The sequence below is a fragment of the Myotis myotis genome, unplaced genomic scaffold, assembly GCF_014108235.1.
Source record: "Myotis myotis isolate mMyoMyo1 unplaced genomic scaffold, mMyoMyo1.p scaffold_m19_p_29, whole genome shotgun sequence".
In the NCBI taxonomy this organism is placed as follows: domain Eukaryota; kingdom Metazoa; phylum Chordata; class Mammalia; order Chiroptera; family Vespertilionidae; genus Myotis; species Myotis myotis.
This window is the reverse complement of record NW_023416334.1, coordinates 1,795,421-1,815,403: the sequence shown is the minus strand read 5'-3', so window position 1 is coordinate 1,815,403 and position 19,983 is coordinate 1,795,421. Positions and strand designations below refer to the sequence as shown.

Genomic DNA, 19,983 nt, shown 5'->3' with positions numbered 1-19,983 from the left:
CCGTGGCCCTGTCGGGTGCCAGTCTGGGGGAACCAGGCCTGAGCCCCAGCTCTGCCACCTGCACTGAAACCGTGGGCAGAGACACTGAATCTCTCTGGACGTCAGTCTCATTGTCCGAAAAATGGGAATATGGCCATGTCCTTGGCAGGGCTGCTGTGAAGAGGAAGGAGGCCGTGTGGGCAGGACACGCAGTCTGCCTTTGGCTGGGGACAGGCACCACGCCTCCCAGGACACTCAGCTCAGGTCTGAGTGCCTAGGGGCTCCCTTCCCCTCGGAGCCGTCGTGGGCTGGAACCACCTCACGCGCCTGCTCCAGGCAGTGCTCCCACCTGCCTCCTGAGCTTTGAGCCCCACCAGCACATTCTGGAAACGGTTGTTCTGGTTTTCAGGTGCAGCAGGAGGACGTACACTAGCACTTCCCCACGGATGAGGTTCTCAGCCTTCCCGGCCCCAGCCACGGCCCCTGACGGCCCCCCAGGTGGAGAGTGTGGGAATGACGCCCCAGATTACAAATGGGCAACAGGCCTTCTGAAGAAGACCCAGCCCTCCCCCCTCCCAGGACCAGGCCAAGTGGCCAAACCACTTTTGGGGGTGAGACTGGGTGCCAAGGGATGTCCCAGAGCGAGTGGGAGCCAGGCTGGGCCTCGAGGCTCAGAGCTGGGGACGGGGGCTTGGGGTGCCTGGCTGATCTGAAAGCTGTCGGCTGTGTGCAGCCAGACGGGAAAAACCAGTCGCTGCCTGGGCAAAGGCTGGACCCATTTCTGATGAACAAAGACATCCCAGCCACGGAGGCTGTGGGAAGGCGCTCGGTCGGATGAGCAGCACAGGTTCCACTGGTGCCCGCTCCCTCCCTCCCGCCTCGCTGCTCGGACCCTGGCCTGGGTCTGTGATGGATTCGGGGTGTGTAACGTATTCGGTGCTTCTCAGACAGAGGGGTTTGTTTGCCTGGCGTGGGACATTGGCAGTGCCTGGAGCCATTGTTAATGGTCACGACTGGAGCACGGCTGGCGCCTGGCGGTAAAGGCATGGCGTTGTTCAGTGCCCTGCGATGCCAGGACAGCCCCACAACAGAGAATCCCCTGCCCAGAGTGTCCGCAGCTGAGCTGAGCAGCCTGCCGAGGGGAGGATCTGGGCTGGCCCGGCGCTGTCCGCTCCCCATCCCCAATGGTGGTGCACAAAGGTGCTCCATCCCAGGTCAGACGGCCAGGGAGGCCAGGGTGTGCCCTGCCCTTCCCCTCCCCCTCCCCCCCATTGCAGAGTGAAACAGACCCTTTAGAAGAGAGTGGAGGCCCGGCAGGGAGGCCCAGTGGCTGAGCGTGGCCGTGAACCAGCAGGTCATGGTCAGGGCACGTGTCCAGGTTTGGAGCTCTGTCCCCAGTAGGGGGCGTGCATGAGGCGGCTGGTGTTTTTATCTCCCCATTCCGCTCCCTTCCTCTCTCTGAAAGTCAATAATATATAATTTTAAAAAAGAAGAGAGTGGATGCTGGCCAGGCACCCAGCACACGGGGACACGCCCTCCTCTGCCCCACACATCTGGCCTAATTGCTGCCACTGCCAGGCCTGGTCACTGCACTCCCGTGGGCCTCCCCACTCGTCCTCAGGCCCAGGAGATGCCAGCAGGCCCTTTCAGAGTGTGGGCAGAAGTCCCTACGGTACAGCTGGGGGCTGTCCTCAGTCCGGGGGTGGATGCCACTGGGGCGCTGTGGTGAGTCCCTCCTCTGAGCCGCCTGGCCGTCACGGACAGCTGACAGTGCTGGCTTCCCCGGACCCGCGTCTATGTCATTCCAGATACTTTCTGCTCCTCGGTGTCGGACCCCACCTGTCCCCGCCCCCTCCGCTCAGTGGGAGGGATCACACCCAGGCAGGCGCAGTCACAGCCACCTGTCACCTTGCACGTGTGGGGCACCCACGGAGCGCCAGGCACCTTCCGGGCCCACCTGCATGCGTGTGGCTTCATTCAGGCCTCACAGCAGCCCTGCAGCATCAGGGTGGGGAGGCCCATCTCACAGATGAGAAGACTGAGGTGTGGAGATGCCAACTCTTTGGTTGGAGCCAGGACTGGAGCCCTGTTTGACCGGAGCTGAAGAATACCCCAGACCCACCCTGCTTGAGGGGCCTGCGCTTGTCCCCTCTGCCTCCCACAGCCCGGGCCTGGTCTCGGGCGGACTTGGTACCCGGTCAAGTCCCATCTCTGGATGAGAACAGGGGTCACGATGGGGTGTGGGGCAGGGTTTGCCCCATCGCTAGTGCCCACCCCACCCTGCCCCACACATGCTTGGGGCAGAGCTCCCTGGGGACAGGTGCTGTGTGCCCGGCCACCCTCCCCTGACATCCCCTCAGGGACCCATCGCTGCCCCCTTTCGGGTCTGAGGACACAGGCTCCTCAGAGTCCGAGGACTTGCCCGGGGCACCCGCTCGGGCCAGCCCAGTGGCCCCCCTGGCCTCCCCCTGGCCGCTGTGTCCTGAGCAGGGATGTCATGGCTCAGAGACAATGCAGCTTTGTGGGAGCCTCCGCTGCTCCCCCAAGCCCTGACTCCTGAGACATTACCTCATGTGGGCCAGGCCCCATGGGGTGGGCCCGCCCAGGAAGCAGGCCTCGGAGCTGATATGAGGCCGGGGAGGGGGAGTGGCCGCTGCCGCGAGGCCCCGCCTGCCACTGAGCCCCAGGCTAATGGGCCTGAGATGCGAGGCCTGTCCCCAGCATGCAGGTAGGGAAACCGAGGCCCAGAGAGGGCCAGAGACCTCATTAGAGTCACACAGCAAATCTGGTGCCTCTCGCACGGAGCCGAGCCGCTCGGAGATGCAGGCGCTGAGCCGAGCCCTCCATCCACACAAGTGGGGTGGGTGGGGCAGACACTGAGGGGCATCGAGGCAGTGGCTGGCCTTCCTGGGAGGAGGGGCTGAGGCCCTGGCGCCAGAGCGCTGGGCGCGGAGCCCACAGGAGCCGTGGAGCTGGCTGTGGTTGGGCACAGGTGACAAGGGCGGCCTTGTACCGCCTCCAGGATCTTTGCTCCCGATTTCTGGTCCTGAGCGTGCCCTGTGTTGGGTACAAAGTCACAAGCGCTAATTGTCCTGGGCTGCGGCCAGCTTCCGGCTGAGCTGGCTGCCTGCGACGGGCGGCCTGGGGCAGAGGGAACAGGCCCTGGGCACGGAACTTATCTGCCTTCTGGGTTGGGCCCAACAACAAGACGGCTGTTCGTGCCTGGCCAGGTGGGCGTCCACGGGGCCTGCCCCTTGACCCAAGCAGAGGGGTTTGAGACGAGTCCCCCAGAGGCTGAGGGCGGGGCGGAGGGCAAACTCCAGTCTCAGACCCATCCCTTCTCTGTTGCCCTTGCCCCGACGCAGGCCCACCTCCCCTGCCCACAGCCCCTCCTTGCCCTCAGCCTCCGGCTCTCGGTTCATGCCATGCGGCCTCTGCTGGGTGCCAGCTCCAACTTCGCGACTCCCGCAGGCGGAGTCGGGTGCTTTGGCAGGTGTAGGGCCTGCCACCAGCACCAGCTGAGCCCACTCGCAGGCTCCGGTGCCCACCGCTGCCCCTGAAGTCCTCGTGTGTCTTAAACAGACTTGTCACCAGCCTGCGCTCCTGTCTGGAATGCCAGCCCTGCCCCTGCCCCTGCCCTTCTTCCCGCCCTTCACACGCCGGCCTGCAGCCCCTCACAGCTCAAGCTCTGCCCTGCCCTGCCCTGCGGGGTCCTCGTCACAGTCTGTTCTGTTGGCAGCTGGGACCTTGGCGGGGGTTGGTGAGTGCCAACGGTGGGCAGTCACTGAGCTGAGGCCAGTGCAGGGGTGAGGGTGACAGGAGTCGCAGGAGGTGTGACAGCCCAGCGCCCGCAGCTGGCACGGAGCCCCTCAGGAGGGACCTGCCTCGCGGCCACGCAGACCTGCCTGGGCGGGTGTTGGACTCACTAGGGCTTGTGTGAACTAGGAAATTCCCAGCCTGACCACAGCCTCCTGCGTCAACGCTCCGGGGACCCAGGGGACCCAGGCCGGTGTCTCCAATACGCCACCCTGGGGTGCTTGCCCAGAGGAGCCCAGGTCTCCTTCCAGGCGCCCCCCCCCCCGCCCCGCCCTTCCCTCAACTCTGGTTCTCAGCCGGCTCATCTGCCCTCCGGGTCTGCCAGGCCCACCACTGGCTTTTCACAGCTGCCCCCTCAGATAGAGCCGCCGCCGCCGCGGGGAGGATTGGAGCCCGCATGGGTGTGCAGTGCCCAGGGGTCTGAGCCCGTCACACCCAGAGGCTGTGGGCGGAGCCACAGACTCCACGGGGAGGGGCCTTCATGGCCAGAGTCCAGAGATGGGCAGGAGTGGCCTGGTCGTGGACTTGGACGGGAGGCACTGCTCGTGACTCCTGGGGACCCCCCTCCTTCGTCTGGGTCTCCCCTTCCCCCCTTGCCCCCCTCCCCCCACCGCCTCTCAGGGCCCCTCTGGCTTGCTCCTGAGCCAGACAGTGCCGGCCGGTGAGGAGTGGGACTGAACCATGTGCAGAGCTGCTCCTGGGTACAGGCAGTGCGCCCTGGGTGAGCGGGCATCAGGGCAACAGAGACAGCATGTGAGAGGCCCCGGGAGAGGCCGCCCGCCGCCGGCCTGGGAAGGCCACAGCTCGGCCGAGCACCAGAGCCAGGCCCCATAGGGCAGGTCCCCCCGCCCCGCTGTGCCGCCATGGGGACCTTCCTGAAGTGTGCCCACATCTCCTCTCCAGACCCCGCATTGGCCCCGCCCCCACCAGAGCAGCATTCCCCACGCCGGCTGCAGGCTGCAGGTCTGCAGGTCTTGTCCTGCCTGGGCGTGCTCTCTGACACCTGCAGGCCATGCCCCACCCTCCTGCCCCACTCACATCCCAGCTCTTCCCGCCCTGGCTCCACGCTGCCGTCCCACACCAGCTCCTTTCCCAGCCTCAGCCTCCCCGTCCCAGCTCCTCCACAGCCCCCGAAGCCCAGGCAGGGATTGCTGGGCCTCCCTCTGCGTGGTCAGTGCTGTGGTCATGTCATTCTGTCTCCTGTCGCCCCCAGAATCTCAGGGTGCGGAGCAGCGGGGGAACAGAGTTCTTCACAAGGTCAGCTACCAAGTTCAAGGGCGTCCTGGCCCAGAAGTTCATGTTCGTGGATGGAGACCGGGCCGTCTGTGGCTCCTACAGGTGACTTCTGGCTTTCTGGGGTGGGGAAGAGGTGGCTGTGGGTCCCAGCTAGTTTCTGCCCTTAATCCTGCCTTATGACACCTTGGTTATTCCGGTTCATTGGCCCCCAAACTGCTGAGGTGTGAGCTGGGCTAGGGCGTGCCCGCACACCACCCAGCTCTCCCGAAGAGGCAGAGGAGGGCTTTTGTCTGAGACTTGCTCCAGCCTAGAGGTGTCACCAGCCTGGAGGTGGGGGGTGTGGCCAAGATGGGACATGCGTGGCCCCGCTCTGCCAGCCCCACCAGCAGGGGCAGCAGGGTGGCGCCGCCCACGGCCACTCAGAATGACACCAGGTGTCCAGGGCTGCTCTGGGCACCGGGCGTGGCGTTTGGGGTGCTGTAACCCCAGAGGAGTGCAGGTGGGAGAGGGCTTGGTGGCAGGTCTGACCCCGAGGCTGTGCCCCGTCCTCTGTCCCCTCACTTATCGGTCCTGCCCAGGGCCCCTCGGCCTGGGGGGTGCCTGGGGGCGCGGACGCCCGCGTGGGGGCTCGGCCGGGGCGCGGCCCGTGCTGACCGGCAGCCGCCCTGTGTTGCAGCTTCACCTGGTCCGCCGCCCGGACGGACCGCAACGTGATCTCCGTGCTGTCGGGCCAAGTGGTGGAGACGTTCGACCGGCAGTTCCAGGAGCTGTACCTCACCTCGCACGGCGTCAGCCTCAAGGGCATCCCCATGGAGAAGGAGCCCGAGCCCGAGCCCGTCGTGCTGCCCGCTGTGGTCCCCCTGGCGCCCTCGGGCGCTGTGGCCAAGAAGCTCGTCAACCCTAAGTACGCGCTGGTCAAGGCCAAGAGCGCCGAGGAGATCGCCAAGGTCTCCTCGGAGAAGCAGGAGGGCCAGAGGCCACCGGGGCTGCGCGGCCCAGGGCTGGCCGAGCAGCCGGGGGACCTCCCGGAGCCACCCCTGCCCGTGCACCCGGGGCTGCTCCACCTGGAGCGGGCCAACATGTTCGAATACCTGCCCACGTGGGTGGAGCCGGACCCGGAGCCGGGCAGCGACATCCTGGGCTACATCAACATCATCGACCCCAACATCTGGAACCCCCAGCCCAGCCAGATCAACCGCATCAAGATCCGAGATACCTCCCAGGGCGGCGCCCAGCTGTGGAGGCAGAGCCAGGACTGCAGCCCCGCTCCGGAGCCCAGCACACCCCAAGACGGTCTCCCAGCCAGGAACGGCCTCCCCCAGGGGGACCCCAAGCCAGAGCCCCCTGTGCCCAAGCCCCGGACAGTCCCTGTGGCAGACGTGCTTGCCCAGGATGGCGGTGGTGCTGGCTGGGCCCCAGAAAGCCCGGAAGAGGAGGTGCTGCAGAACAGAACAGACCACAGGCTGCCCAGGACCCCGGCCCCAGGCCCAGGCCCTGCCCCGCCCCGGCGGCAGCTGTCTGTGGCCCAGGGTGACCCTGGCGGTGAGGGCGGGGGGATCCCCAATGGCCTGGACCAGGAGGACGAGGAAGATGACGATGACTACATAACCCTCAGCGACCAGGACAGCCTCTCAGGCAGCTCTGGCCTTGGCCGTGGCCTGCGGCGGCCCTCAGTGGCTTCCTCTTCTGTGTCGGATGAGTATTTCGAGGTGAGGGGACACCCACCCCCTCTCCGGAGGCGCCACTCAGAGCAAGAAGCCAATGGGCCGGCCCAGCCCCCTCGCCGACAGCTGAGCGCCCCCCACATCACCCGCGGGACCTTTGGGGAGCCCCTGTGTGGTTCACCGTGGGCCCAGGGTCGGGAGAGAGAAGAAGCGGGCTCTCTGCGGAAGATGCAGGCCTTTCGCTCCGTGGACAAGAACGCACAGGTGGGTCAGGTCTCTGCAGCGGGTCTGGGAGCCCCTTCCCTGGGCCTGAGCAGCCAGAGCGGCCTCCGCTGGGCTCCCTGATGAACGGGGTAGGGAGTGGGTAGGCACCCCACCCCGGAACCATGCACGCAGGCGCAGGCACAGGCGCATGACGATGCTAGAGACCTTCGGCCCCAGTCTCCCCTCAAGGCAGCCTCTGCAGCACTGGCGCTGAGTGGAACCCACCGTGTTTCGCACCCGTGTGCTACAGGAAGTCAGTGGCATCCCCCAGGCACACAGCAAGTGGTCCTCCAGGGGCCTTGTGTCAAGCCCCTCCGTGTGGATCCCTTTGATTGCGGTCCTGGGAACCACTCTCCTCCCTGCCCCCACCCCACCCAGGAAACAGCTCATATTCATCCTTGGCCTCTTCCTGGTACCTCCGCAGCCCCGGCCCTACCTGGGAACAGTGCACGGCTGATCATGCCTGGCATGATGATCAGGCCCATGGGCAGCATCTTGAGGTAGCTGGCCAGGATGGAGCCTGCCTTGGCGTGGTTCAAGTCCCGGGCAGACAGCGACCGCTGCACGATGACCTGGGGGCACAGGGAGGCAGTGAGTCCCAGGGGCAGGACATATCCGGGGGAGCCCCAGGGAGAGGCCTGGGGTGCAGTCCCACTAGTGCCAGACCCACCTGAGACAACCAACGCCCAAGCCTGATACCTGACGGCTCCCCCAGAAGCAGAGCTCATCCTGATTGGCCAAGCGACTGGGGCCAAGGTACTCATTCCAGGGACTCAGTCTCCCCATCTGTTGAGCAGGGAAAGTGGGTCCTGCCCAGCCTGCCTCCCAGCAGTTGGCAGGGCTGGAGGGGCCCTGGTAGGATGGTACCAGGGGACTCCCCCAGCTCCTGTACCCTCACAGGAGGGGCTGGCATATTCATGCATGTGCTTTGTGTCACTGGCAGAGGTCGGGAGCTCTCAGACCTGTGGTTGGGGGAAGCTTCCAGTTCTAGGTCTGCCTGAGGCATCGTCAGGTAGCCTTGGGCAGATCCTGGCTGAGCCTCAGTTTCCAGGTCTGCAGAATGGGAGGAGGAAGGGCTCATGGAACTGATGGCATCTGAGATCCCTCCCGACTCTGACATTACGAGTCTACTTCTTTAAAAAATCCACTCTCCTTAAAAACAGCTTTACCGAGCTATAATTCTCCTCTGGTTCAGCCACAGTGTACATGTCAGTGCTTTTTCGTATGTTCACAGCACTGTGCACCTGTGACTTTTTTTTTTTTTAATGTATTTTTATTGGTTTCAGAGAGGAAGGGAGAGCGAGAGGGAGAAAGAGAAACATCAATGATGAGAGAGAATCATTGATCGGCTGCCTCCTGCACGCCCCCTACTGGGGATCGAGCCCACAACCCAGGCATGTGCCCTTGACTGGAATCGAACCTGGGACCCTTCAGTCCACAGGCCGGCGCTCTATCCCCTGAGCCAAACCAGCCAGGGCGCACCTATGGCTTTTAAATATAAGTATTTTCCCTTTGCTGTCTGCATTGTAAATCCCTACCAGCAATGGAGAAGCAGGAATTATCTGAGGCTTTAGCTGTTGCAAGCACAGGCCAATTGAACGGGCAGCGCCCAGCAGCGCCTTCCGTGCACGGCTCTCGATGGCATGAGGCGCAGGGTGCCGGGGACTCGGGGCAAGCTGATATCAGTCCTGCTTCCCCACCAGCTTCCGGTGACTTGGGGACACTTCCTTGCCTCACGCTGAGCCTCAGTTTCCCTGTCTGGACAATGAGGAGGCTCTGTAGACCCTACCCACTGGTGCCCTGTGATGACACAAGCCCTGGCACGGCGGGTGGCATGTCGCTGCGCTCGGCCGCCTGCAGGTGGAGGCTGAGGCTCGGGGGCCGTCAGGCCTCCTGTGTGACTGGTTCTGCTTGTTTCTAATTACAAGAGTGCAGCCTGTGCCTTGTGGATGAGCTAGGACAGTGGTCGGCAAACTGCAGCTCGCGAGCCACATGCGGCTCTTTGGCCCCTTGAGTGTGGCTCTTCCACAAAATGCCACGTGCGGGCGCGCACGTACAGTGCGATTGAAACTTCGTGGCCCATGCGCAGAAGTCGGTATTTTGTGGAAGAGCCACACTCAAGGGGCCAAAGAGCCACATGTGGCTCGCGAGCCGCAGTTTGCCGACCACTGAGCTAGGAGACAGTGAAAAAAGTCTAAAGGAGAGAATGAGAAGTACCCTTGGTCCCAGCACAGAGCTGCCACCTGGCGCTTGACCAGACTGGGCATCTCGAAGGGGCGTCCTGGCCTGGGACTGAGTGGAGTTAGCCCTCCAGATGTCCTGGGGAGTCCACAGGTGCTCGTGTGGGTCACAGCAGAGCAGGCCCAGGAGGTCCAGACGGGTGGGACCCAGTGGACCCGTCTCTGCCTTGTGGGTGCTCTGGACCACGGCCTGGCTGCCTCCTGCAGGCCCAGCGTAGGCAGGAGGAGGATGGGAGGTAAGGCTGAGGCCAGGCTGCGGGCCACCAATGCCGGTGGCGTCCCGCCCCAGCCTCCCCATGTTGCCCTCTTTCCAGACGGGCCCATTCAGCCCTGACCTCGAGGCCAGCCCTGCCTCCATGAGAAATCTCCTGAGTGATATCCCGCCCAGACGTGCCAGCACTGCGCCAGGCCTGTGCTGAGTGGGGAGGAAACGAGAGGTGCCCGGGGTACAGGGGCACCACCCAGCTCAGCCGTATGCCCTCCATGGCCAGCCCTCACTCCCCCAGCATGCCCTCGGCCCTCCCAGGAGAGCCAGACGGACCCTGCGGTGAAAGCAGTGCTCCTCGGACGCCCACATGGGTCGCTTCCCACTGTCACGGCCCCGGGAGGTCTGTCAGCAGACACACTGAGCACCTGCTGCTGGTGGGGGAGAGCCCCTCGCAGCCCCTCGCTGGATGGCAGCCCTGGCCCTAGGGAAACCCCTCCCTGTGGGTGCAGCCCCGGTCCTGCCCTCTGGGCCTCAGTGGTCCAGCCTGGGAATGGGGCTCACAGAACCTCCTGCAAGGGGAGGTGTCCCCACCGGCCCACAGAGATGCTGGGCTGGCCCTGGGGCTGGCGCCTCACTCCCAGGACGGAGCCCTCGGGCTCGGTGCAGGGGCACGGCCCCGGGTTTGTGCCGGCCAAGGCGCTGCTGCCTCTCGACGACTTTCCCCGCCGGTGCCGGTGCCGCCGCCGCCCAGGGCCTGCCACCCAGAGGGGTGGAGGCTGTGAGGTCACCTGGCGCCGGCACCTCTCGGAGAGGACTGGAGGCAGGCTCCCAGGGCCGCCCTGCGCACAGGACCTCCGGCAGGCGGGCGGAGGCGGGGCAGGGACAGCGAGGAGCCGCACTTGGCGTATCACAGCCACGAAAGGCGGTTATTGCCACAGGACACCTGGGCGCTGAGGCACCAAGTTAGGAACCAGCCGTCAGGCCACCAGCTGCGAGCGTGCGGCTGCAGCCGCTGGCAGCCCGCGGAGGTGGGTGCTCCTCAGATGTCACCTGTCTTTTCTCTCCCCCCAGGACCACCATCGGGGACCCTCTGCCTTGGAGACGGGGGATAAAGATGGCTTCCCACGGCCCTTGAGGACCCCGGGACCCCCGCCGTACTGCCCCGCTGCCGAGGGCGCCCAGAGCTCTGCCAGGAGAGTGGGTCCCCACTACTGGCAGGCCAAGGGGAGCCTCGCGCCCCACACCCTGCCCGACCCCGGGAGCCCGCGGCTGGCCCCCGACGCGCGTCCCAGTCCCCTGGGGATCCCGTACTCCAAACTGTCCCAGTCGAAGCACCTCAAGGCCCGGCCAGGCAGCGGCCAGTGGGCCTCCGATTCCAGGCGGAGGGTGCAGGCCCCTCGGGACCACAAGGACCCCTAGCCCGGTCGTCCCGGCCTCACCGAAGCCCAGGCCGTAGGGTGTTCCTGGGGCTGCACCGGGACGGGCAGGTGGGCGCCGGACCTGCAGCCCACCCTGGAAGGCAGGAAGGCCGCAGGCGACGATGCGGACACTCACCTGGTCGGTGCACCAGTACCAGGTGGCCATGATGGTCAGCCCGAAGGTCATCCCGGTCCACGGGAGGTCGGCCGTGTGGGGGTCTCGGAACATGTGCATGGCATCCGCACGCGGCAGGTGGCAGGTCGTGTTGGCAACCGTCTTGGATGGTATGGCCTGGGCGTAGGCGGCTGCCAGCTGCTCATACCCGCCGATCTGGTCGAAAGCTGGTGGGGTCAGGGCAGGACGGGGCAGTTGGTGGCTGGTGGCCTGACTCCCAGCCCCCCGCTGCCCTCACCTCGCAGGGAACTTCCTGTGGGTCCCGCTGGCCTCCCCACTCCACCTTCCCAGCGTCGGGGAGAGCGTGGGCGGGGGGGCGCTCTGCAGAGGTGAGTCCCCCACTGTTTTCTATGTATTTAAATACTATTAAATGAGCACGTGGTCCTATGGCCTCTCATGCTGGTTGGCCATGGGCACGGGCTTTAAACTCTCAATTCAGGGAAGAAAAGTACTTTTTCTCAGCACGTAAGGACCTTCTGAGGAGTTTAGGGTTAAAGTCCGGCCCCAGGGGCTTCTGAAGGACGTGAATTGGGACAGGCGGAGAGTGGCGGGCAGTGACGGCCTGAGGAAGGAAACCAGTCCCAGGGGACAGGGAGGGCGTGACAGGGCCAGCTGGGCCTCAAGCCCAGACCACATGCCCCCCTCACTGTTCCTGTCTACCTCAGGGTCAGCCCCTCAGGCCCCGCCTGGCCCCCTGTGGCTTTGGCTGTGTCTGCAGTCACTCCCCTCTGTCCAGACTGTGCCTGGCCGCCCAGACCTCTCGCCTGCAGGGGGTTCTAGGGTCTCAGGCCCCTGGTCTGAGAGGAAGCAGACACCCAGAAGCCTGGACACAGGAGACCCAGGCCCTACTCCCCACCTTTCCCACGCGGGACGTCTGCTGCCCGGACTCTGGGCCCAGCATCCTTGCCACCTGTGCTCAGAGCAAAGGTACAAACACTACACAAGAGGCAGATGTTGCCACGGGATCTGGCGCCTGAATCTGGAAGAGACTGGCCCCCCTCTGTGGGGTCCTGGCTCTGATGGCACCTTCCAGGAACAAGGTGTTCCCCAGAGCCCCAGGACAGCCTCTGCCAGGTCAGGTCTGCCTCGCCCTGCGCTCCTCCGCCCTGCCCAGCGCTTCTGGGCTCTTGTCTGTGGTTCTTAACAATCGGAGCAGACACCCAGGCAGGTTTGTGGTCACATTGTGTGTCTGCACATCCGCCCTGGGCCCCACCTCACCCTCAGCCCTGAGCCAGCTCTGAACAGACGCCGACGCCCAGACCCCGAAGGGCATGCTACTGGGTGGCCCTGCCAGTCCGTAGCCCTCACCTTTGACCGTCAGAATGACAGCCCCCACCACCATGATGAGCGTTTGCAGGGCATCGGTGTAGATCACGGCAGCCAGGCCTCCTGCGGGGGAGAGAGGGAGCTGGAGCGGCCTGGTACCCAGGGAGCAGGGACCAGGGAGCGCTTCCAGGGCTCCGGGCGGGCCTGCTGCTCCACATCCAGGCCCTGCCCTTTCCTGGGTGGGTGAGCGGTGGTAGCAGGCAGCTGGGCCAGCACAGCCGGACTACAGCTGTCCAGGGCTGTGGGGGGAGGTGGCCCTGCCTCCTGCTCATGCCCATGGGCTCTGCTGGCCTCTCAGATTCGGGCACATGTCCGCCGGCTGCACCAATGCCCAGCCCAGCGGTCAGGACCTTCTCTCCAGTTTGCCACCCGACCGGGCCTGGCGCTGTACCTGCGATGGTGTACAGGGCGGTGATGGCGAGCATGAGGATGGTGGACAGGTAGAAGTTCCAGCCCAGGCAGATGTGCACGAACAGAGCCCCCGCGTACAGATCGATCTGGGTGGGAAAGGCATCTGTGTAGAGGCCCGGGGGCACCGCAGGGTGAGCGAGCCCCCCGCTGCTGCTCACTCCCCTAGTGGCCGCAGCGCCCTGTGGATGAGGGACCCCACCTGCCAGGGGCTGGGTGAGGGCGGAGGAGGTCCTGGCCGGGCCACTGCAGCAGGGACACTAGTGTTGATGGAAAGTCCTCGTGAGCCGCGCCCACCGGGAGCAGCCTGGCTACTGAACCTGGCCCCTGCGGGGGGTAAGGGCAGAGCCCTGGCCCTGTGGTTCCCAGGGGATCCTTGATGAGGAGGACCCAAGGAGGGCTTCTAGGGGCCTCAGGAAGCAGGTGCACATGCCACTGTCCAGGGGAGCCTGTCTGGACCCCACTCCCTGCTCCCTGTCAGTCGGGGCATCCGAGAGGAGACCGGGGTGGGCCAGGGAAGGCGGTCTTGCTTCATGTCCCGGCGGGACTGGAATGAGTCAGGACTGTGTCGGGCTGAGGCTGGACCCAGGGGCTGGGCTCAACACCGCCCTTGCCAGCCCAGGACCCATTTGGGACAAGAACCAGAGCTCCAGGGTGAGCGAGCTCTGGACCCGGCCCCCCAGAGCTTGCCCATCCCCCTGTGCAGGGGGCCCAGAAAGAGAAGGGCAGGGCCCTGCCCATTGCCAGGCCGGCCATTCCGTGCTAGCTACGAGGGGAGGCACCCGAAATAGCCTTTGGGGCCACAGGCTTCTGAGAAGGCTGGGCGGGCTGTGGGCCAGTCTGCAAGGCCAGGGCACCAGCCCCCGGAGCTGCCCCAGCGCCCGGTCCAACTTGGAGCTGCCAGCACTGCGGGGGGTGAGGCCTGCAGACACCCTGCTCCCGGGCCTTAGGACAGAGCCCACGTTCCCGCGCCTCCCTCCAGGCTCCTCCTCCCTTCTTTTGGGGAGGACACCAGCTGTGTGGAGACTGACGTGTGTGCGTGTTTGTGTGCGCGCTTGTTTGTGTGTGCGCGCTTGTTTGTGTGTGCGCGCGTGTTTGTGTGTGTGTGCGTGTTTGTGTGTGCGCGTGTTTGTGTGTGTGCGCGTGTTTGTGTGTGTGCGCGTGTTTGTGTGTGTGCGCGTTTGTGTGTGCGCGCACGCGTGTGTTGAGGCATCTACCTCCAGCTCCCGTGAGACTGGAGGAGAAACGGAGGCACAGGGAAGGAAGGACTTCATCAGGTCAGACCCAGGAAAAGAGAGCGGGATGCCAGGCGGGCGGCCGAGGGCAGGGGGTGCGGGAGGCTCCAGAGAGCAGGCTCCTTCCGGCCCTCCTCTGGCCACCACGAAAGGCCCTCCCTGAACCCCAGCTGCCCTCAGAGTGGAGCCCTGGTCTGTGCCTGACCTTCCGGCCACACATCCCTTCAAGCACAGGTGACACTGGCCACACCATCCAGCGCCCTCCAGGCCTCGGCACCCAGTCTCTGCATCTCATCCTCCAGAAGTCACTCCCCAGCTGCCTGATCCCCCCTCTCCGCTCAAGGCCAGTTCCACCCTCCCTGGTGGCAGCAGGCCCCAAAGAGGGCGAGGACTGACGGGCCGCAGGGCAGCACAGCCGAGGTGTGGAGGTGGGACACTCCCTGTCTTCGCTCCGGGTCGCACACAGCGGCCAGCGAAGGCTTGCTGCTGTCACCGAGGCGCAGCCGCCAGTGTGCAGTTGCCTGCAGGCTCCGAAGGAGTCCCCGATGAATCTCAGGGACACTCCGGGTCTAAGCCGACCAGAACCCTCCTCTGCAGAGCCGGGCAAGCTGCAACCTGGTAGAAGCTCAGAGCCCTAAACCCAGAGCTGCAGGGACCTGGGTCTGTGTCTCTGGTCAACTGTCCCAGCTAAAGGTTGCTTCACCCCCTGAGCCTCTGGCTCTTATCTATGAAATGGGGGGAGAGGGGGAGAACACAGGCGCACTCAGCTCCCCCAGCCCCTCCAGACCCCTTGCGGGCCACTCCCCCTGCACCTCTCTCCCTGGGCCCAGGAAAGCGCAGTCTCCTGAACTCCGTGTTCACAGAGAGGCGAAGCCAGAGGGACCTGCCCTGGTGGCAAAACCCTGGGAAGATGAAGGGACAGCAGCAGGACGGGAGGCTCAAGGAAGGCCCCTCAAGGGCACAGGCTGGCCAGGTCTGCTGGGCAGGAGCCCCTGGCCCACCTTCACTCAGGACCCGCTGTGGGGGCTGTTCTGTGATCTGACCCCAAACTCTCCTCGCCAGCTGTCCTTGCCACTTCCTGCTACTTCTTCCCCAAGCGTGAGGCCTGGCGGCGCCCACACCGTGCCTTCTGCCCACAGGCACCTCTCACCCCACAGAAACCCTGCCCCTCCGGAAGGCCCCTTCCCCCAGGCGGTGCCCCTGGTGCCTGGTACACCTACCCTGCGCCACGCGCCCCAGCGCTTTATTCTGAGCATCTCTGAGGCTCTGCTGTCCTACCGGGTGGGTGTCCTACCGGGCTCCGCCACGAGGAGGCGCACTATGGAGGGAAACACGCTGCCCAAAGCCCTGCAGTCACGAGGCAGGGCCGTGGCTGCGCCTTCGCGCTGGGCTGGCCCTGGGGACCCTGAGCTCCCAGGTCCCTAGAGCCAGCGGACCCCATTGTGGCACCATCTCCTGGAGCTTGAAAAAAACCCAGAGCCTAGGACTCGGAGGGAGCAGGGAGCGAGGCCCAGCGAGGAGCGAGGGGCTGTGCCGCTGAGCTCCCCTGCTGGGCGGACCTGCTGGGCCCCCGGATCCCCATGAGCGAGCGCGTGCCCCCTGCACATGTGGTAGCAGAGAAGCGGGCGTGGTGACTCCCCCCCAAATTATCCTGGGTGTCCCCTGCCCCCACACCTTGCCCGTCTCACAGAGGCCATAACCATCCTTCAGGGTTACAGAAACCTCTCCCCTTTGCCACACTCCCTGCACCAGACCCACCAGCCACCTCCCACCTCAGCCACCCGTCGCCGCCTTCCTGCGCGTGGCTGGCGCCAGGGACACCCGGAGGCCTGCATGTCCACTGCGTGCAGAGTGAAAGCCACCCCTCTCCCGGCTGTGGCTCCGCAGCTCCAGCCCCACCAGCTCCCTTCAGCTGCTGCAAACCCTGCGTTTTCATCTCCAGCGCGAGCCTGGTCCCTCTCCTGTCCTCCTTCTAGACTTCAGCCCAGCCTTCGCTTCTCTTTCACACTTTCACTGTTTATTGAGATGGCATTGCTCTGTTTACTTATCTCATCTGTCTGGAACGTAAGCTCCCTGAGAGCCAGAAAAGAGATCATCACCCCGGCTCAGCCGGGGCCTGGGGAGCCGCCGAGCACGAACTGTGTCAGGGATGGCACCGGAGCCCACAGACCAACCGCCACGCCACTGGTGGTGTCGTTCCACTTCAGCGGCAAATGTCCCTTGAACAACTTGGGGGCTAGGGGTCCTGACAATACACCTATAACTTCTGACCCCCTGAGACTTAACTCCAGTCCCTCGGTACCTGCGGGGGATTGATTCCAGGACCGCACAGACACCACGTCCTCTGACACTCAAGTCCCTGATAGAAGTGGAGTAAGAAGAACCCATACAGTTGGCCCTCCACGTCCGTGGACTCCCAATCGTGGATGCAAAGCCCAGAAAATGGAGAGTCCACTGTGTATTTACTGAAGAAAGTCACGTCGAAGTGGACCTGCACGGTCCACACCCAGGTTGTTGAAGGGTCAACTAGTTTGCATGTGGCCTGCAAAGCCACAAATACTTGCTCCTGGCCCTTTACCAAAAATAAATAAAAACAGCTGATCCCTGGCATATGTCCTCTCATTCATCCCCATGAAGTGGGAATGGAGATACATCAATGAACAAAGAGAAGAAACAGGGGAGACAACAGACCTTCTAAGCAAACTACGCAGCACACTGCCAGATAGTGCGCGGGTGGAGAAGAGGGAGCAGGTAAGGGAGTCCGGGCCTGCTGGGGCAGGACTAGCCGCCATGGTGAAGGTGAGGTTAGAAAGACCTGAGACAAGTCAGGGGGTGAGCCGTGTGGATACCCAGGGAACGGAGGTTCCAGGCAGAGACCACAGCACGTGCAAGGCCCTGAAGCAGGCTCACGCCTGGCATGTTCACGAGATTGCAAGGAGGCCAGGCTGGATGCCGGGTGCGACGGAGAGGGAGCGGTGAGGGCACTGACATAGCAGGGGCTGCATCTTGAAGGACCGCGAGGCGCGGTTGGCCTTGACTCCAAGCGGCCTGATGGGTCGTGCCGAGATTCCCTGCTTTCCAGAGAGGGGACGGGCCCAGAGTCGCACCGCGACGGAGCTGCGCCTTGGCTCCCTCAGACGCGCCGGAGGGTCAGTGCTGCTCTCTCCCTGACGTCACATGTTCTCTCTGCAGACGAGTCCCCTCCAGAGGGGTGGCAGCAGGCAGGCCCGGTGGTCTCCTTCTGGACAGGCTGCATCCAGGATGGGTCCTGGGAGTGCAGTGCCAGGGAGGCCAGGGCCTCTGGAGGCCAGCGGGGCACGGGCACGGCAAACAGCTTCCGCCCAGGGCTCTAGCCCCCTCTCTGCTTCATCTGGGCAACCCCAGCATCGGTGCTGAAGCCCCAGCCTTGAGGTCAATGGGTGGTTCCCCATTTTATAGGTGGGTAAACTGAGTCACCCTCATCACAGGTGGAGCTGGAAGTATCCCATCGTGGCTGCTTTGGCACAGCAGGCAGGGGTCAGGCCGGGGAGGCAGAGGCCTGGGTTCTAACTGACGCTGCCTGACTCAGCAGGGCCTTCAGCAAGTGCAGCCGCTCTCTAGGTCTCAGGGGTCTCATCTGTAAACGGGCTGCTGGACAAGAAAGTCTCTGAGGCCCTCCACTTAACCACTCCTCATTCGGAAAGTCCCACCCACGCCGCCCATTTCAGGTTGTTCTGAGTGTGAGACATAACCCTGTCCATAGATACCTCCAGGCTGCACCCTGTCCATAGACACCGCCAGGCTGCACCCTGTCCATAGATCCCGCCAGGCTGCACCCTGTCATAGACACCGCCAGGCTGCACCCTGTCCATAGACTACCGCCAGGCTGCACCCTGTCCATAGACTACCGCCAGGCTGCACCCTGTCCATAGACACCGCCAGGCTGCACCCTGTCCATAGACACCGCCAGGCTGCACCCTGTCCATAGAATACCGCCAGGCTGCACCCTGTCCATAGAATACCGCCAGGCTGCACCCTGTCCATAGAATACCGCCAGGCTGCACCCTGTCCATAGAATACCGCCAGGCTGCACCCTGTCCATAGAATACCGCCAGGCTGAACCCTGACAATAGATACCGCCAGGCTGCAACGCTTATCATAGACTACCGCCAGGCTGAAACCCTTTCCATAGACACCACCAGGCAGAAATCCTTACCATAGACTACCGCCAGGCTGAAATCCTTACCATAGACTACCGCCAGGCTGAAATCCTTACCATAGACTACCGCCAGGCTGAAATCCTTACCATAGACTACCACCAGGCTGGAACCCTGACCATAGATACCCCCAGGCTGAACCAGGGGAGGAAAGAACCCCCAGGCCCAGGACTTGGCCCTGCGGACCTAGGGGGCCTCCCCTCCTCGGGCCTCCCCGACTCTGGCCTGTCCTCTGGGAGGGGCCAGAGGCACTAACTCCAGCCTGACTGTGCCACGACCTGCCTAATCCCCAGCACTGCTTGGTGCTGGGACCCCTGACCATCAGCACCTCCAGCCTCACCCCTCACTGTCGCGCTCTAGGCCAGGGCGGACGTGGCAGCCCAGCAGCCAGATGGCACACAGGTCTGTTTGGTGTGAACTGGAGCGTGGCCTCTGTATCTGTGCCTCTGGTCCCAGGAGAGGCAGTGGGCACAGGGGCCAGGGAATGCGGAGAGGAAGCGCATGAGGGGGAAATCCTAAACTGGACCTTCAGTGCAGTGTGGAGCAGGCCCCTCCAGTCTCCAAGGGGAAACCCTGAGCAAGAAGCCTCTCATGATACTCTGAGAGCACCTCGCTTTTGGAAGGCAGAGCAGTGCTTGCTTGTTAACAGCTCCCGAAACTGCACAAGAACAAGATGCTCTGGGGCCCCCGGAGTTGACCTGTGGGTGCACAGTAGAGGCCAGGCCCAGACAAGGTCCAGGGTGTGCAGAGGGCTGCCGACCACTGTCCCCATGCCCAAGGTGGGGGAGGGTCAGGCCAGATGCCAGGTCAGACCCCCAGTCAGGGCCCATGTGGTCCAGGCTGCCCCAGGCCAGTCCCAGGGCACCCCAGGCCACCCCAGGCCAGTCCCAGGCCACCCCAGGCCAGTCCCAGGACGCCCCAGGCCAGTCCCAGGCCACCTCGGGGCCGCTGAGGAGCAGTCACTCTCCCAGGACCGCATTTCCAGGGACCCCTGCCTGCAGGTCCTGGCTGACCAGTGAAGCCTCCACTCCCTCCTCAAAATCCATGGCATGTCTGGGTTTTCCCAGTCCCAGAGCCGACCTGAAGAAGGCCCAGGAGGTGAGCACCACTGAGGAGAAAGCCAGGCTCACGGAGCATGTTCCGCCTCCAACGTGCCAGCCCACCCCCCTGCACAGAGCCTGGGAGGCAGGCCGGCCATCCACCGCCTTCGGGGGCCAAGGTTTGGGTTTCGGGTCTCGTCCAGGCTCACTCAGCTGACAGAAGGCTGACCCAGGATGCAGCCAGGTCCCCTCTCCTGAACCCCACCAGGGCAGTGAGAGCCAGGCCTGGCATCCTGGCATTGCCATGACATCATCAGCAAGCCTGAGGCCAGTCCATGCCTTCCTTGGGCCTTGGCTCCCTGCCTGTAAAATCAGGGATTCGGACAGGAAAGCCGCCAGCAAGTGCTGCCTGGCACTCCGGTGTGCTTTCTGCTCTTACCCTTCCAGCGGGACCAGGTCCAGGCCCCCAGGGAAAGAGGCCTGTGATGGCAGCCCAATGCCAGGGGGTGGGGGGTGCTGCTGGGGACCAGCTGGTGACAGAGCTGACCAACCACAGTGAGAGGCAGAAGGTGGGTTCCATGCAGCCTCTGAACCTCAGCCCAGACCAGGTGGGCTCTCAGCGCCCCCTCGTGGCAGTCCTGCTCACCTCAGTTCAGGTCCAGGGAAGACCAGAGGCTGACCAGGGATGTCCACCACCAACCCCCCTGGGGCCCCCACATCTAGCACCTGCGGTGAATCAGGAGTCACAGAACTTACATTCGTCCCCCAACTATGCTGG

The 19,983-nt window shown here is 64.2% G+C and overlaps 2 protein-coding genes across 8 annotated transcripts in view; one reads left to right on the top strand and one right to left on the bottom strand.

Moving 5' to 3' along the window:
- FAM83G (family with sequence similarity 83 member G) overlaps nt 1-19,983 on the top strand; it is a 62,777-nt gene that overhangs the window by 13,941 nt on the left and 28,853 nt on the right. For 2 of the 7 annotated variants that reach the window (XM_036296420.1, XM_036296422.1), the window contains 3 exons: nt 5,009-5,133; nt 5,708-6,959; nt 15,680-16,577. In XM_036296420.1, the coding sequence (XP_036152313.1) occupies nt 5,009-5,133; nt 5,708-6,959; nt 15,680-16,285 (1,983 nt within the window). In that variant the 3' untranslated portion in view covers nt 16,286-16,577. Of the gene's footprint in view, nt 1-5,008; nt 5,134-5,707; nt 6,960-10,450; nt 11,435-15,679; nt 16,578-19,983 lie in introns of those variants that run through there. The other 5 variants (XM_036296424.1, XM_036296425.1, XM_036296421.1 and 2 more) reach the window with 4 other exon arrangements.
- The window catches only part of SLC5A10 (solute carrier family 5 member 10), a 77,037-nt gene that overhangs the window by 30,709 nt on the left and 26,345 nt on the right, over nt 1-19,983 (bottom strand). Inside the window, exons 6-9 of the mRNA XM_036296427.1 lie at nt 12,718-12,823; nt 12,309-12,389; nt 10,962-11,167; nt 7,396-7,531 (exon numbers count right to left, since the gene is read on the bottom strand). Of these exons, the coding sequence (XP_036152320.1) occupies nt 7,396-7,531; nt 10,962-11,167; nt 12,309-12,389; nt 12,718-12,823 (529 nt within the window). The remainder of the gene's footprint in view (nt 1-7,395; nt 7,532-10,961; nt 11,168-12,308; nt 12,390-12,717; nt 12,824-19,983) is intronic.